The following is a 13701-nucleotide window of genomic DNA, read 5'->3' on the forward strand; positions in this document are numbered from 1 at the left end:
TCAGGTTCTCTTATTTTATTTAATCTTAGTTACCTCTTCAAAGGCACATTAGGTGTTAGGGCTTCAGCATGGGAATTTGAGACACAATTCAGTCCTTACCACCACCAGTTCCTAGCTACTGTAAACAGAAATCTCCACTTCTTAATAGCACATGGAGATAAATTCAATGTGAAGAGACTTTGATAGCAAAGTACACTGAAGAGTTAAAACAATTACATGGCTAATTTAGGAAAAACATGAGTAAGAGCCAAAAGGGCTGATTTGCCTAAATAATTACTTGAGTCTTCTTGACCAGTTTCACAATTGCTTTCTCTGTGTGCTACAATTATAGAAATCTGATATTTTCTAGTCTTCGGTGTACCTGCAGCATGAACCTCTCTGTTGCAAATTAGATCACATTAGTTAGTGCCAGAGCCCAGCCCCATTTACTGGGCATCTGATGAAAGGTTAGATGTGGCAGTTGTATCAATAAGCCATTTGGCTTCAAAGAAGTCCAGTTAAGTGGCTGTCCATGTCCCAGCAGTTTAATCTGAAATTAAAAACACACACAAATATTTCCAAATGTATTTCTTTGGCTCACCCACTTTATTGGGAAAGAGTGGCTGGTATTTCTTTAAAACACTATAGTCAGGAGACTCATCTTTTGGTTTTATTTAGTTCACAAGCTATTTTAACCCTTGATCCAAATGAGTGCATACATATGTCTTGCTTCTGTATTCCTCTCATATAAAAGTGTGCAAGTGTTGGAAAAGAAGAATTGTACAGGTTGAATAGTGTCAGAGTAGGGAAAATGACTCTGGAATCAATCCAATGTAAGGCCTGTGTAGTTCTTACACAGAATGTTTGGAGAAGGGTCCCCCCCCTCATCTGGTTACCCTTCCTCCTAAGATTTTCTAGTAACTCATCAACAGTACATAAGTCTGATCAATTATTACTGTGTTTTATCCTTAGTCTTATACAAAGTGGATTTAGATATAAATAATTTTCTACATGTCTGGTTATTTTGAACCAGAAAACATTGCCTATCACGTAGAGCAACACAAAAACAAAACCCATGAACTTTTCAATAACAGTATTAATAGGAGCCAAATAGCATATAGATAAAATTTAAAAATGATGTCATACCCAGGCTACTAAGGTGTAATTAAACATCAAATTTGAACTTCCATCTTCCTTTCTGCTTGGTATCAGTCACAGTGTTAGAAATGAAATATGGAAAATGACACAAGGAGAAGAATATGGATGATTTATGTCCAAGGAAATTGTCAGCTTCTTAAAAATAAGCTATAAAATATATCCAAATGAACTCAATGTCAGATCTGTTGGTTGCAACTGTTAGATTAACTTTCTCCAAATTTTTTTAATGACCTTAAAATAGTAAGGCCACAACATCTTACTTTTATTCAGATATATTCTGGGATGGGATGTCTGGGGGAGAATGTGAATTCATTTTATATATGTATGTACTTATGAATTCCAGAATCATTTTGGATGTTTGCAGAACTTGAACAACCTAAAATAATTGTGAAAAAGAATATCTATTTTATGTTGACACTCATGGAGATAAAATAGCTGTTTTATAAATTTAGTTTTCTGGGGGCGCCTGGGTGGCTCAGTCAGTTAAACATCTGCCTTAGGCTCAGGTCATGATCCCAGGGTCCTAGGATCAAGTCCCACATCAGGCTCCTTGCTCAGTTGGGAGTCTGCTTCTCCCTCTTCCTCAGCCCCCCCCCCCCCCTGCTCATTCTCTCTCTCTCTCTCTCTCAATAAAATCTTTTTAAAAATCTATTAAAAGTTTTGTTTTCTGGGAAATGAAAGAAAATTCTCAAAGATTTGACCAAACATTGCCATTAATTAAGTTCATTTTAAAATTACAGGTATCACTCACATTTTGAAAGTTTGTGTTATGCCACTTCACTTTTATGAAAGACCTACAGTAGTACCTGTTTTTGTAACTGAAAGAAATCTGAAGACGATATTCAACTTTTACAAAAAAAAAAAAAAAAAGGAAAAATAGCATTCAGTGTTTGTTTTGCAGAGAGCCATTTTAGAGGCAGTGTACACCCAAAGCAGCAATGAGAGTGGCAGCAAGTTCCTTCCTACACTCAGCATCTCAGCATCAAGCTACCATAGCTTTGAACTGTGTCTGTGAGCATCTGTGCTGTATCTCAATGTTTTGTGCATCCATTAGCAAGATGTGTTCTAAGGTATCAGAAGAGCCTAAGAGAGGTTATCTTTGGGCTCTGAGACTGTTCAGAAAAACTTCCATATAAATTAATGGTAAATGCTCCTTTGCTTTATATCATTTCAGCTTATGAAAGGTTTCATTGGAATGCTTTTAGATAGTGGGGGAAACCTGTACTCTTATGAGTTATAAAAGGATCATAAATAAAGACAATTAGTAAACATAAAATCTCCTTACCTGTGTTACTCCCAGAGTAGCTATGGGTTGGCTAAGAAATAGACTTCTTGATGTGGGCCATTCAAGAAATATGGCATAGACCAATTTTTGTTTACGTTTAGATGTGTACCTGGTTAAAAAGGGAGAAGAGCAGAGTAATATTTCTCATTATAGGTCTGGTTGGAATTATTTTACAGAGACACTTCCATGCAATAGATATTTAACAATGTGTTTATTAGCAGAGGGAAAGAAAAATAACTCCATGGTAGAATAAAAAGCACCCAAAGGGGGTTCCCAATTCCAGCGTGTGTGCTGGGGACTGGAGAGGAGTTCCCTAACCCACCAAGAAATTCTCAGACACCAGCTGGATGTCCTGCAATTTCAACTCAATTCTGACACTATCTACTGGGAAATAGTGCCAGATTTCCACAGTCAAGGATTTGGTCCTACAAGACTACTTGCCTGTACCACTCTCAACTTTAGACACCAATCACAAGTCCAGGTTATCACCTGGTCCTCTAACCCATAAGCTACAGATGGTAAGTTCCAACAACATTCTCCTTGGGTTCGATTTTCTACAGCAGTTCACAGAACTCACAAACATTTTACTTATTGGATTACCAGTCTATTATAACAGGAGAAAACTCAGAAACAGCCAGAGGGAAGAGATGCTTAGGGCAAGGTATGGGGAAAGGGCTTGGACCATCCATGAACTCTCCAGGTGCACATTCTCCCAACAATCTTGAACCTCTCTGAACCCCATCCTTTTGGGTTTTTATGGAGACTTCATTACATGGGTATGATTGATTAAACCATTGGCCATGGGTGATGGATTCAACCTCCAGCTTCTCTCCTCAACCTGGAGGTTGAAGGTTCCTGTAAGATTCAACCCTGTAATAGCAAGGTGGGATCTCCTGGCAACCAGCCTCACCCTTTGGTGAAGTGAAAAAGTCACCTTGGCAACATAAAAGAAATCTTTATAGTTCTCATCACTCAGGAAATTCCAAGAGTTTTAGGAGCTCTGTGCCAGAAATGGAGATAAGACCAAATATATACTTGTCATTATAAATCATAATATACTAGTAACTCCTTCCCCTTCTTCCCCTCTACTAAAAGGGACAGACATTTTTCTAATATTCATCAGACAGTTCTCATGGGGCTGAAAATAGGCAGGGAAATAGGAGCAAAGAAGGTAAAATGCAAGAGTAAATGGCTTTCTACCTGCTAATTCAAATCTTCATATTCCCTCATCAGCATGTATGTGTCAATGCTGGGCCAAGTACTGAGGCTGGTGTTAGGAATACAACAGAAAACAAAACACAGTTTGTTCTTTGTTCTTACAGAGCTTAGACTAGAATGAGGAAGACAGACGTTCAATAATCACATAGATAACATCACTGTGAGTTTTGACAAGCACAATGAAAGAAATAGAAAGTGAAAGACCATAACAGAGGGATGGATCTCTTCAGATTAGACCATCAGCAAGAAGCCTCTCCAAGAAAATGATATTTAATCTGAAACTTAAAGGATGAATGAGAGAAAAGGAGAAAACGTAAAAACAATAAGCTCTAGACAAAGGAAACAACTCATTCTTTTACTTAATTTTTCAACAAATACATATTGAAATCTTAAAATCCTAATCACTGTTAGAGCTGGAGACATAGCACTGAACATGTCCTCGTGGATCTTATATGATAGTGGGAAAAATTAGAATGAACAGGTGATGATTAAGTGCTATCGAGCAAACTGAAGCCAGGTGAGGACAGAGCATGCTAGGTTAGAAAGGAGGGGTATAGGTGTTATTTTAAATCTAATCATCAAGGATGTCCTCTTTGAGGAAGTGGCATTGAGGAGACCTGAAGAATGTGAGGGAGCTATGTGAGTATTTGGAGGAAGAGAGAATAGCAAGCACAGAAGTCCTCATGCAAGAGTATGCTTGGCCTGTTGACATGGCAGCAAGGAAGACAGAAGGAGAGGAATGAGGGATAGGATGGGAGACAAGATCAGAGACAGCAAGGAGCCAGGTTGGTTTTTTGTTTGTTTTTTTTAAGATTTTATTTGAGAGAGAGAATGAGTGGGTGAGGAGCAGAGGGAGAGACAGGAGCTGACTCCCCACTGAGCAGGGAGCCCTACATGGGCTAGATTCTAGGACCCTGGGATCATGATCTGAGCTAAAAGCAGGCACTTAACTTACTGAGCCACCCACACACCCCAAGAAGCCAGTTTTTCTAGGACCTTGTAAGCCTCTATTAGTCCTGGCTTGTTCTCTAAGATTGGAAGCCACTGGAAGAATTTGAGCATAAGAGTGACGTAACCTAGCTTTATTATTTAAAAAGTTTTACAGCAGAAAGGAGCAAGGATGGAAAGATCACTTAAGCTACTGAAAGAATCCAGGGGAGAGATAATAGAGACTTAAAAGATGAGAGTTGCCACAAGAGAGGATGAGAAGTGGTTGGATTCTAAGTATACCTCAAAGAGAAAGATGATGATAGTTGCTGATGGATTGGCTGTGAAATATAAAAGGAGAACTAAGGACTCCCAAGATTTTTGGCCTCACAACCACCTAAAAGGATGATGCTGCCATTAACTGAGTTGGGAAAGATTGTACACAGAGCTGGTGTAGAGCAAAATTTAAAAACTAGGACCTCAGTTTTGGTGCTTATACCTCCATGAGGAAATGCTGACTAGGAAGCTGAAGATATGAGTAGAGTTCAAGAAAAGAGATGAGCACTGTAGAGGCCATTGGTATTAAGAGGCACTTCAATCTGTGAAAATGGATGTGCTCACCTGAGGAATAAATAGAATGGACGTGGGGAATAAAGATAAATAGGAAGAATGGAAGTCCAAGGACTAAGCCTCAGGGTATTTGAAGGTTTAGTGGTAACTGGAGGTGGAACTAGCAAGACATTTAAGAAGGAGCAGCCAACAAGAAGATATGGCAATCAACAGAGTCAGATGCTGCCATAAACTCAGAAAACAAGAACCATGAAGTGACCCTAGATTGCGAAGGATGGGTTATCAAGGGCCTTGGTAACAACAATTTTATGAAGTGTGGGGGTGGAAGCCTGACCAGAGTGGGGGCAAGAGGAAACTGGAGCAAGAAATTGGAGTTAACATATTAAAAAAAAAATTGTTTTACCATATTTTACTCTAAAAGAAAGGAGTGAAATGGGGAGATGCCTGGAAATCTAAAGGCTAAAGAGGTTTTTTGTTATTTTTAAAGATTTATTTATTCATGAGAGACAGGCAGAGACATAGGCAGAGGGAGAAACAGGCTCCCTGCGGGGAGCCTGCTGCAGCACTCGATTCCAGGACCCCAGGATCACGACCTGAGCCAAAGGGGACATTCAACCACTTAGCCACCCGGGCATTCCATGAGTATTTTTTTAAGATGTAAGAAATAACACATTTGTATACTGACAGGAAAGGATCTAACAGAGGGAAAATTTAAGATGAGCGGGAGAGAACCACTAGAATAATATCCTTGAGTGCCTAATCTGGGATGGGATCCAGGACACCAGGAAATATGTGTGAGTGGGTGTGTGTCTATGTCTGTGTGTTTCAGTCACATGTAGCTACCCATGGTCAGTCATGGAATAAGGAGAGCTAAATTTAACCAAAGGTGAGGTTTTGATCAAAGTCAAGTGAGTACAATAGAGAAAGAACGTATGCAGTGGAGTGACAAGCCACAGAATCTGACCTGGATAAGGAAGAGGGCTGAGGGAGAGAAAAAAAAAAGAGTCACAGATGGTATCATTAGTGGATCAGACACCAAAGTGCTGTGTGGAGTGAGCTGAAATATAAAAGGTGGTGGAACACAACAGAATGCTTCAAACTGAGAGCATGGAAAAGGTGCAATTCTTGGTAATGCAGGATCCAGGGCATGACCGAAATAGGGCGTAGCAAAGGTAGAGTGGACAAGATCCCAGAAGAGAGAGAACAGGAACCCAGAGGTCAGCAAATTAAAAGAAATGTGAGGGATCCCTGGGTGGCGCAGCGGTTTAGCGCCTGCCTTTGGCCCAGGGCACGATCCTGGAGACCCGGGATCGAATCCCACATCGGGCTCCCGGTGCATGGAGCCTGCTTCTCCCTCTGCCTATGTCTCTGCCTCTCTCTCTCTGTCTCTCTCTGTGACTATCATAAATAAATAAAAATAAAAATAAATAAATAAATAAATAAAAATAAAAGAAATGTGAATATAGGTATTCAAATCACTAAAAGTGATGTGAAGAGTAGTTCTGGGGACAGTGACAGTGAGCCAGGGCTGAAATCTTGAAGGATTATAAGAACCTGAGAGTCTACAGATGACTGCAGAAAGGAGGGGCAGCATGCACTGTACAGGAAAGAGCTCCAGTGGGGAATGGGGGCCACATGTGGTTGGCAAAGTCCACAGGAGTCAGACAAGGGGCTTCACAGCCCTTGTTAAATATTTGGCTTTCATTTTTATTTATTGAAATAAAATTTAATGGAAAAATGGTTAATAATTGTGAGATTGTGATCAGACCCCCTGTTGTCAAATATATGCCCAATACAAATTTTAAAACCAGATTTAAACTAGTTTCTGTAAAATGAATGATTGGTATCGAGTTCTCACTGTGGCTTCCCCAAGACATTCTAAAATTCTACAATTAGTTGCTTCTGTCTAGATGGCTTTACTTTATTATCTTCAGTGAGTTGACAATTAGTTTTAAGTCATAAGTCAAGTAAGATCAAAGAAAGACATTTAGTCTAATCTTCTGATTTATACTTGGTCAGCTGTATTCACCTGGTGACAATGAAAGGTGAATTTTTTAAAGCTTCACTGTTGCTACTTTTTATTTATGTATTTTAAGACACCACATCAGAAACCACCATATTTGCAGAGTGTGGTTCAGATACTCACAGGCACATGGAACCTTGCAAAGCTCAGACATTAGCCTGAAGGAAGACTTCTTAAAGAAAATTTTAGTTAAAAGAAAAATTAGCAAGTTAAAATGATTAATTTAAAAAATTCAGGTTAGATTTATTAGAACAAGGTGAACAAATTATAAGTTCTTTTCTCAGTTAAAATAATGCTGTTATTTGGGCTGATTTCAAATATTTTTTTCTGCCCTTTGGCACCTCTCTTTAGCTAATTTCATAAGATGGAACACTGCAAAAATGAGAATTAAATGACTAAACAGAAATCTTCCTTTTGTATTAACCCACTCAACATCGTTCATGTTTCTGAATGGCTTATAATTTTTATAAGAGCTGACTATTTTTCACTAAAGTTTGCCCACTATTAGGAAGTTTCCAGAGAAGATTTAAGCTCAATTTGATAAACAATAAGTGTTCAAAAACATGCTCATTTCTTCTGAAGTTTGGAAAGTGATTTGTATAAATAGGCATGCATCCAATTTCCTTTTTTATACTACTTTTCTCTTTATATCTCTGAGAAATTTTAGATGCCTTCCTCCATCAAATAGTACTTGGTAACAAGAACTTACCACACATTTGGGGTGATATCGTCACTCTGGGACCTCCAAGGGTGGGTTTCATAAATGGCTTCTCCATTGACTTTCAGCCAGGTCCCCATTTGCCTCAATCGCTCCTCAAAAATTACAGAAATGGTGCCATCATGTGTGGGCCCAATATTCATCAAAAGATTTCCTCCACATGAAACTGTTTCTACAAGTTGCTAAAAAATTAAGAATAAATAATTAGGTAGACGAAACAATTCCACTGTGAATGTGTTAATAATATGTTGCATTTATGTGCTTACACCTGCGTATGTAATCAGTATCCAGAAGAACAGAAAATAGAATAAAATACAGACCACTGACCTATATAAATCATAAAAAATAATTTTCACACACTCACACAATTAAGAATATTATTTTAACAGTCACCAGAAGTTTTACTGTACCTTCACTAGCTCTTTGATTGTAAGATAGTCATCAATCCCAGCATCTCTCCTGTAGCCCCAGGAAAACTTGTCTATTGTCATGCAATTTTCCCATTTATGAGGCAAAAGATGTCCTGGGTCGTAACGATCACTGCAGGTATAATAGCCGCCATGCTTACAAATGGTACCGTATCCCCACCGGTCATTGGTGACAACTGTGTCCCGAACTGGGCTGAAATATAATTTTTAAATAAAATGTAAAATATTTTACATAAAGGGAAATATCACTGAAAAGAGATCTAACTGAAATCCACTCCTAAAAATAATCATAGCATAATATAATGCAAAGAACATGGTTTTGAAGTCAAATACCTGTGTTGGTTGCAATCCTGGCTCTGTCACTTTCTAAGCTCCCTGCCCCAAAGTAAGTGACCTAACTCCTCTGAAGAATCAATTTCCTCATCTGTTATGAGAACAGAAATAATTTATGTAAAACACCTAGCTCAGTAACCAGCACATACAGCACTTATAAGACTATTATACTATTATTTGAAGCTCCTTGTCCCACATATTATGAATGATAGCCAGAAGTGAATTTACACTCAAAACATTCTTCTCACCTAGGACTGAATAATCTCATATATATATATATATATATATATATATATATATATATATATATATATATATATTCTAGCCTTTCTCTTAAAATTGTGCCTGATGTTGAAAAATCTTCAGAAAGTTGAATGTTGCCACCATGGAATTTATAGTGGCATGAAATAATCCCCATAGTATTATTATCAGAGCTCCTGCACCTCCCCACATAAAAGAGAGTTTGACTTCCAAGCTGAAGTGACCGATTCCCACTCCTTACCCTTTAGAAGTACCTGAAGACACTGCTGCTATAAGTATCAAGAGCTCCCCACAATTCTTATGTGCACCTACGTGTGTGTCCAGGGAACACACGTAGAACACTCCTGGACTTCAGAGCACTATACCGAGTATTTTCTAGTTACAAATATAAATTTGGTCCATGTGGTTTAAGCCTAATAGAAGACCTCACCCAGAACTCCTTGTTCTAATGGAGCAGTCTGGAACATTGCTGGAAAGCAACAGGTAAAGAATAGGAAGTGAGAGTGCTGATGTAGGAAAGGAGGAGACAGACAAGAGTGACAGTGACGGAGCAGCAAAGAGGATCAAAGAGTCAGAAGATAAAAAGAAGGAAAAGAGGAATTAAAATGCACAGCATCACAAAGTTATGAATTGTCTCAGAATAGGAGATGAAAAGGGGGACCCACAAAATTAATGTTTTCAAAGTTCTTGATTTTGTGATTTTATTTTATTTTTTTTTAGTGATTCCATTTTTTTTGTGATTTTAGTGATTTCAAAATCAGACTGTTGAGTTGTATTTGACTCCTGATTTGTAACTCTCACTGACTGATTACTCTGAGTAAAATCTGATATATCTAAGAGACATTATTTACAAGGATTTCCTCCTACCTCACACCATAGATGAACCTGAAAGGGAGTATTTCACAAAGCAAGGGAACTCAAACATTATACATGTATGTGGAACATTTAGGGTCATTACAGCAATCTAATAGCATACACACCTTTTGTTATATAACCAGGCTAAGAAGCCTGTGCTGTTCCAGTAGTAATCAGGGGCATCTGCATCACCATCTGACCACAGGATCTCTGGCTGATACTTGTTCACTAACTCATAGAGTTCTGGCAGCATCTTAGAAACTGGAAATTGTTGCTGTTGGAATGACCTGGACTTATCCTCAAGGAAGAGTGGATGAAACCATTCAAAAAGGGAATAGTACAGTCCAAAACGCAGATCGGTCCTGTTCCTAATGGCCACCTCAAGTTCCTTGACGAGGTCCCTCTTCGGCCCCTCATCTACAGCATTCCAGTTCCAGGAATACTTTGAGCCCCACAAGGTAAAGCCTGCACAATTATATTGAGTCTTTGTGAGAATGTGAACCTGTTTAGCAAATTTCCACCTATACAAATGCCAAAACAAATTAGATAGTACATGTGACATACAGAAACTTTTACAACTGTGTTATGGCACTCTTTCATACACACGTTCTGCTTTTATACGAGCAACAAATGAGAATTTGAACAAGGTGGAGCCAAGATTTTTTTAATTAACTTTCTGGGTACCCCTTTGTAGTCTGTGTAGTCTGATGTATCTCCTATATTTTTCCTCTTAGAATATAAGCCTCTTGAGGGGCAGCATGAAACCTGCAGTGTTCCCTGATATATCCCCCAGCCAACTGTTAGCACAGGGTCTCGCATAAAATCAACAATCAACACAAGCAGATTACAGCTAAGATGGGAACATCTTCCATGTCTACCATGCTAAACGATGACTGCTACTACTTATAATAAAGATCCTGACATGCACTCCTGCAAAAGTCTTGCTTGTCTCCTAAACCAAAGATCAAAGTACGTTTCCTGATTTGGGGATAATTTTATGTAGCATGAGTCTTAGAATACTGGTGATCCATATCTAATAGTAAATCTTTCACCTCATCGTTCATCATTTAGCACCAGAAGGGGAAAAGACACTACTCCCCAGTAGTTCTATACTTTAAAATATTCCCATTTGTAATCTCATCCTTCTCTAAATTCATAAACTTAGAGGTTTCTCTTTAAATTACTGAAATTACCTACCAACTAAGTGGGTAAGAAAAATAATGTGTCTGCCATTAAATAAGTACTTTGACATGATTCATATTTTAAAACGAATTTGGGGGCACCTGGGTGGCTCAGTGATTGAATATCTGCCTTCGGTTCAGGTCATGATCCCAAGGTCCTGGGATCAAGTCCTGCATCAGTTCCCCACAAGGAGCCTGCTTTTCCCTTTTTCTATGTCTGCGTCTCTGTCTCTCTCATGAATAAGTAAATAAAATATTTTAAAAAACATTTGCATTTAGATTATTCTGTTTAAAAACATTAGAAATTCTATATACATTGAAATAATATAAAAGCCTCAAAATTTAATTAGTGCCTAGGAGCATAAGTACATTGTTACTATCCCACTGAAATCTAAATGAATCTTTAAGAATAGATACACATAAGGCACTTTGTATCTACTCTCATAAAGTAGCATAAGTTTAAGATTGACAGTCTTCAGATTCATTTTCAAGAAGCTTTTAAAACAGCTCACTCTTGTTCCAAAGGTGGTTGTAGTAAGCTTCAACGCAGTGCCAATATTTAAAGTCCTATTCAAAATATTTCAGTTTGGAGGTATCTGGTTGGCTTACTCAGTAGAGCATGCAAATCTTGATCTCAAGGTTGTGGGCTTGAGCCCCATGTTGGGTTGTAGCGATTACTTAAAATAATAATAAATGTTTCAAGTTGACAGTCTCTATTTGCCAGACAGTACTAAAACCCACAAGGGGGAGCAGCCCGGGTGGCTCAGCGGTTTAGCACCGCCTTCAGCCCAGGGCCTGATCCTGGAGACCCGGGATAGAGTCCTGCGTCGGGCTCCCTGCATGGAGCCTGTTTCTCCCTCTGCCTGTGTCTCTGCCTCATTCTCTCTCTCTCTCTCTCTCTCTCTCATAAATAAATAAATAAAATCTTAAAAAAAAACCACAAGGGTCTTTGTCACCACCATAAAAGCTCACAGAGAGATCTTCCTGTCTATTAAGCTCAGTGGTTTTTTTTTTTCCCATAAAGCAATGAAAACATGAGTCCTAGAAAGTTTACAAATGTGGGCTTCATTATTTGTCCTCAAGGTAGCATTAAAAGTTATTTTATTTTTAAATAATCTCACTATGTAATACTTTGTGCCATACAACTTAATGAGTTCATAGACATCAGAAAATCAGCATGTTCACAAGCAAATACACTTTTTAAATATCTACCTCAGTAATAGAAACATCTATAGGAAAAAGTCATTAAGCCACTAGAATGTACCCAAAGGGAAGAGTATTCTAAGATAATTGCAGATATTTGGTTTGGGTTCTTCCCTTCTATTCCCCTCCCTACTCGTGGAGAAAGCACTGAGGCAAAATTGCTCATACCAAGGCAAAGATGGCCATGCAAAGGAAATTGTCAAATGAAGTAACATGTGGTTGGAATAGTAACAATTTATTGATGTTTCCTGGATCTTTTGGATACTGGAACAGTAATGGGTGGAAACTCTCCTATTAATGTAGGACCACTGTGATGGATAATTTTATGTGTCAACTTGACTAAACCACGGGGTGCCCAGATATTTGATTAAATATTTTTCTGGGTATGTCCACAGGGGTGTTTCTGCATGAGGTTAACATTTAAATAGGTAGACTGAGTAAACAGATTGCTCTCCCCAGTGTGGGTAGGCCTCAGCCAATTTTTGAAAACCTAAACAGAATAAAAGACTGAGTAAGAACTCTCTCTGCCTGTCTGACCTCACACTTTCTCCTGCCTGGGGGCTTAGACTTGGACTAGAACCTAAATCATCATCCACTTTCCTGGTTCTCAGACCTTTACACTCAAGACTAGAACTATATTGCCAGCTCTCCTGGGCCTGGACTTCTCATCTCCACAACTCCTTGACCCAATTTCTTATAATAAATCTCTTTTTATTTATCATACTTCCACCTGGTTCTGTTTCTCTGGAGAACCTTGATGAATACAACCACTGTGTTTCCTTTTGGATATTCTTCTGCCACCTCTGACATTTATGGGCACCATTACAGGTCCACAGATTTCCTTCCAGGTGATCTGTGTCACTTTCATCACTAGCAAATTGTCCACCATTTGGCCATCTAAGAGTTGGCCAAAAGTGCAGCAAAGTGTGTCAGTTATGACACAAGACTACATAAGCACAATCCCCATGGTGATGGAGCCTTCCCAGAATGCATTACAGAGGTATAATGAAAGGAAAGTGGTGGCTCAGTCACAGTGAGGTGTCAGACTCTTGGTATCAGCCCAGGTCATGATCTCTGGGCTGGGCACAAAGTCTGATTGAGATCTTCTGTCTCTGCCCTTCCTCCCACTCTCTCTCTCTCTCTCTCTCTCTCTCTCTCTCTCTCTCAAATAGGTGAATAAATAAAATATTTTTTTAAAAAGTTAAAAGTTAAGTTATGGCTTAAAAAAAAGTTAAGAGGGCAATTCTAATTCTAATTATAAGCTTGGGAGCTGCAACCCACATCTCACTTCAAATAGCTTCATATGAAATCTTGGAAATATCGTTAAATATGCACATAACAAAATGTGATTTTTCTTTTTTTTTGTTTTTGTTTTTGTTTTTATGTGAGGGTGTCTGATCCTTCTACAAACCTAATGCCTCTCAATTGGATGGAATATATGGTCCTTTAAATTACAGGCAAACATCAGTAGCCACTAACTGCTGCTCCTAAGAGAAAACTGATTTCATGTGTTTTAGTTTCTTCTTCTGAAAGAACTACTTTATATTTCATAATTAATTGTC

At 38.5% G+C, this 13701-nt stretch overlaps 2 protein-coding genes across 4 annotated transcripts in view; one reads left to right on the top strand and one right to left on the bottom strand.

Annotated features, from left to right (window-relative positions):
- Positions 1-2052, top strand: part of PEX3 (peroxisomal biogenesis factor 3) — a 36421-nt gene extending 34369 nt beyond the window's left edge. For all 3 annotated transcript variants that reach the window (XR_012031123.1, XR_012031120.1, XR_012031122.1), the window contains one exon: positions 1878-2052. The gene's annotated coding sequence lies outside the window, so the exon portion shown is untranslated. The remainder of the gene's footprint in view (positions 1-1877) is intronic.
- The window catches only part of FUCA2 (alpha-L-fucosidase 2), an 18051-nt gene continuing 4350 nt past the window's right edge, over positions 1-13701 (bottom strand). Inside the window, exons 3-7 of the mRNA XM_072826224.1 lie at positions 9881-10220; positions 8289-8499; positions 7870-8060; positions 2423-2531; positions 1-529 (exon numbers count right to left, since the gene is read on the bottom strand). Of these exons, the coding sequence (XP_072682325.1) occupies positions 389-529; positions 2423-2531; positions 7870-8060; positions 8289-8499; positions 9881-10220 (992 nt within the window). The 3' untranslated portion in view covers positions 1-388. The remainder of the gene's footprint in view (positions 530-2422; positions 2532-7869; positions 8061-8288; positions 8500-9880; positions 10221-13701) is intronic.

Source organism: Canis lupus, chromosome 1 (genome assembly GCF_048164855.1).
Source record: "Canis lupus baileyi chromosome 1, mCanLup2.hap1, whole genome shotgun sequence".
NCBI classification, from domain to species: Eukaryota; Metazoa; Chordata; class Mammalia; order Carnivora; family Canidae; genus Canis; species Canis lupus.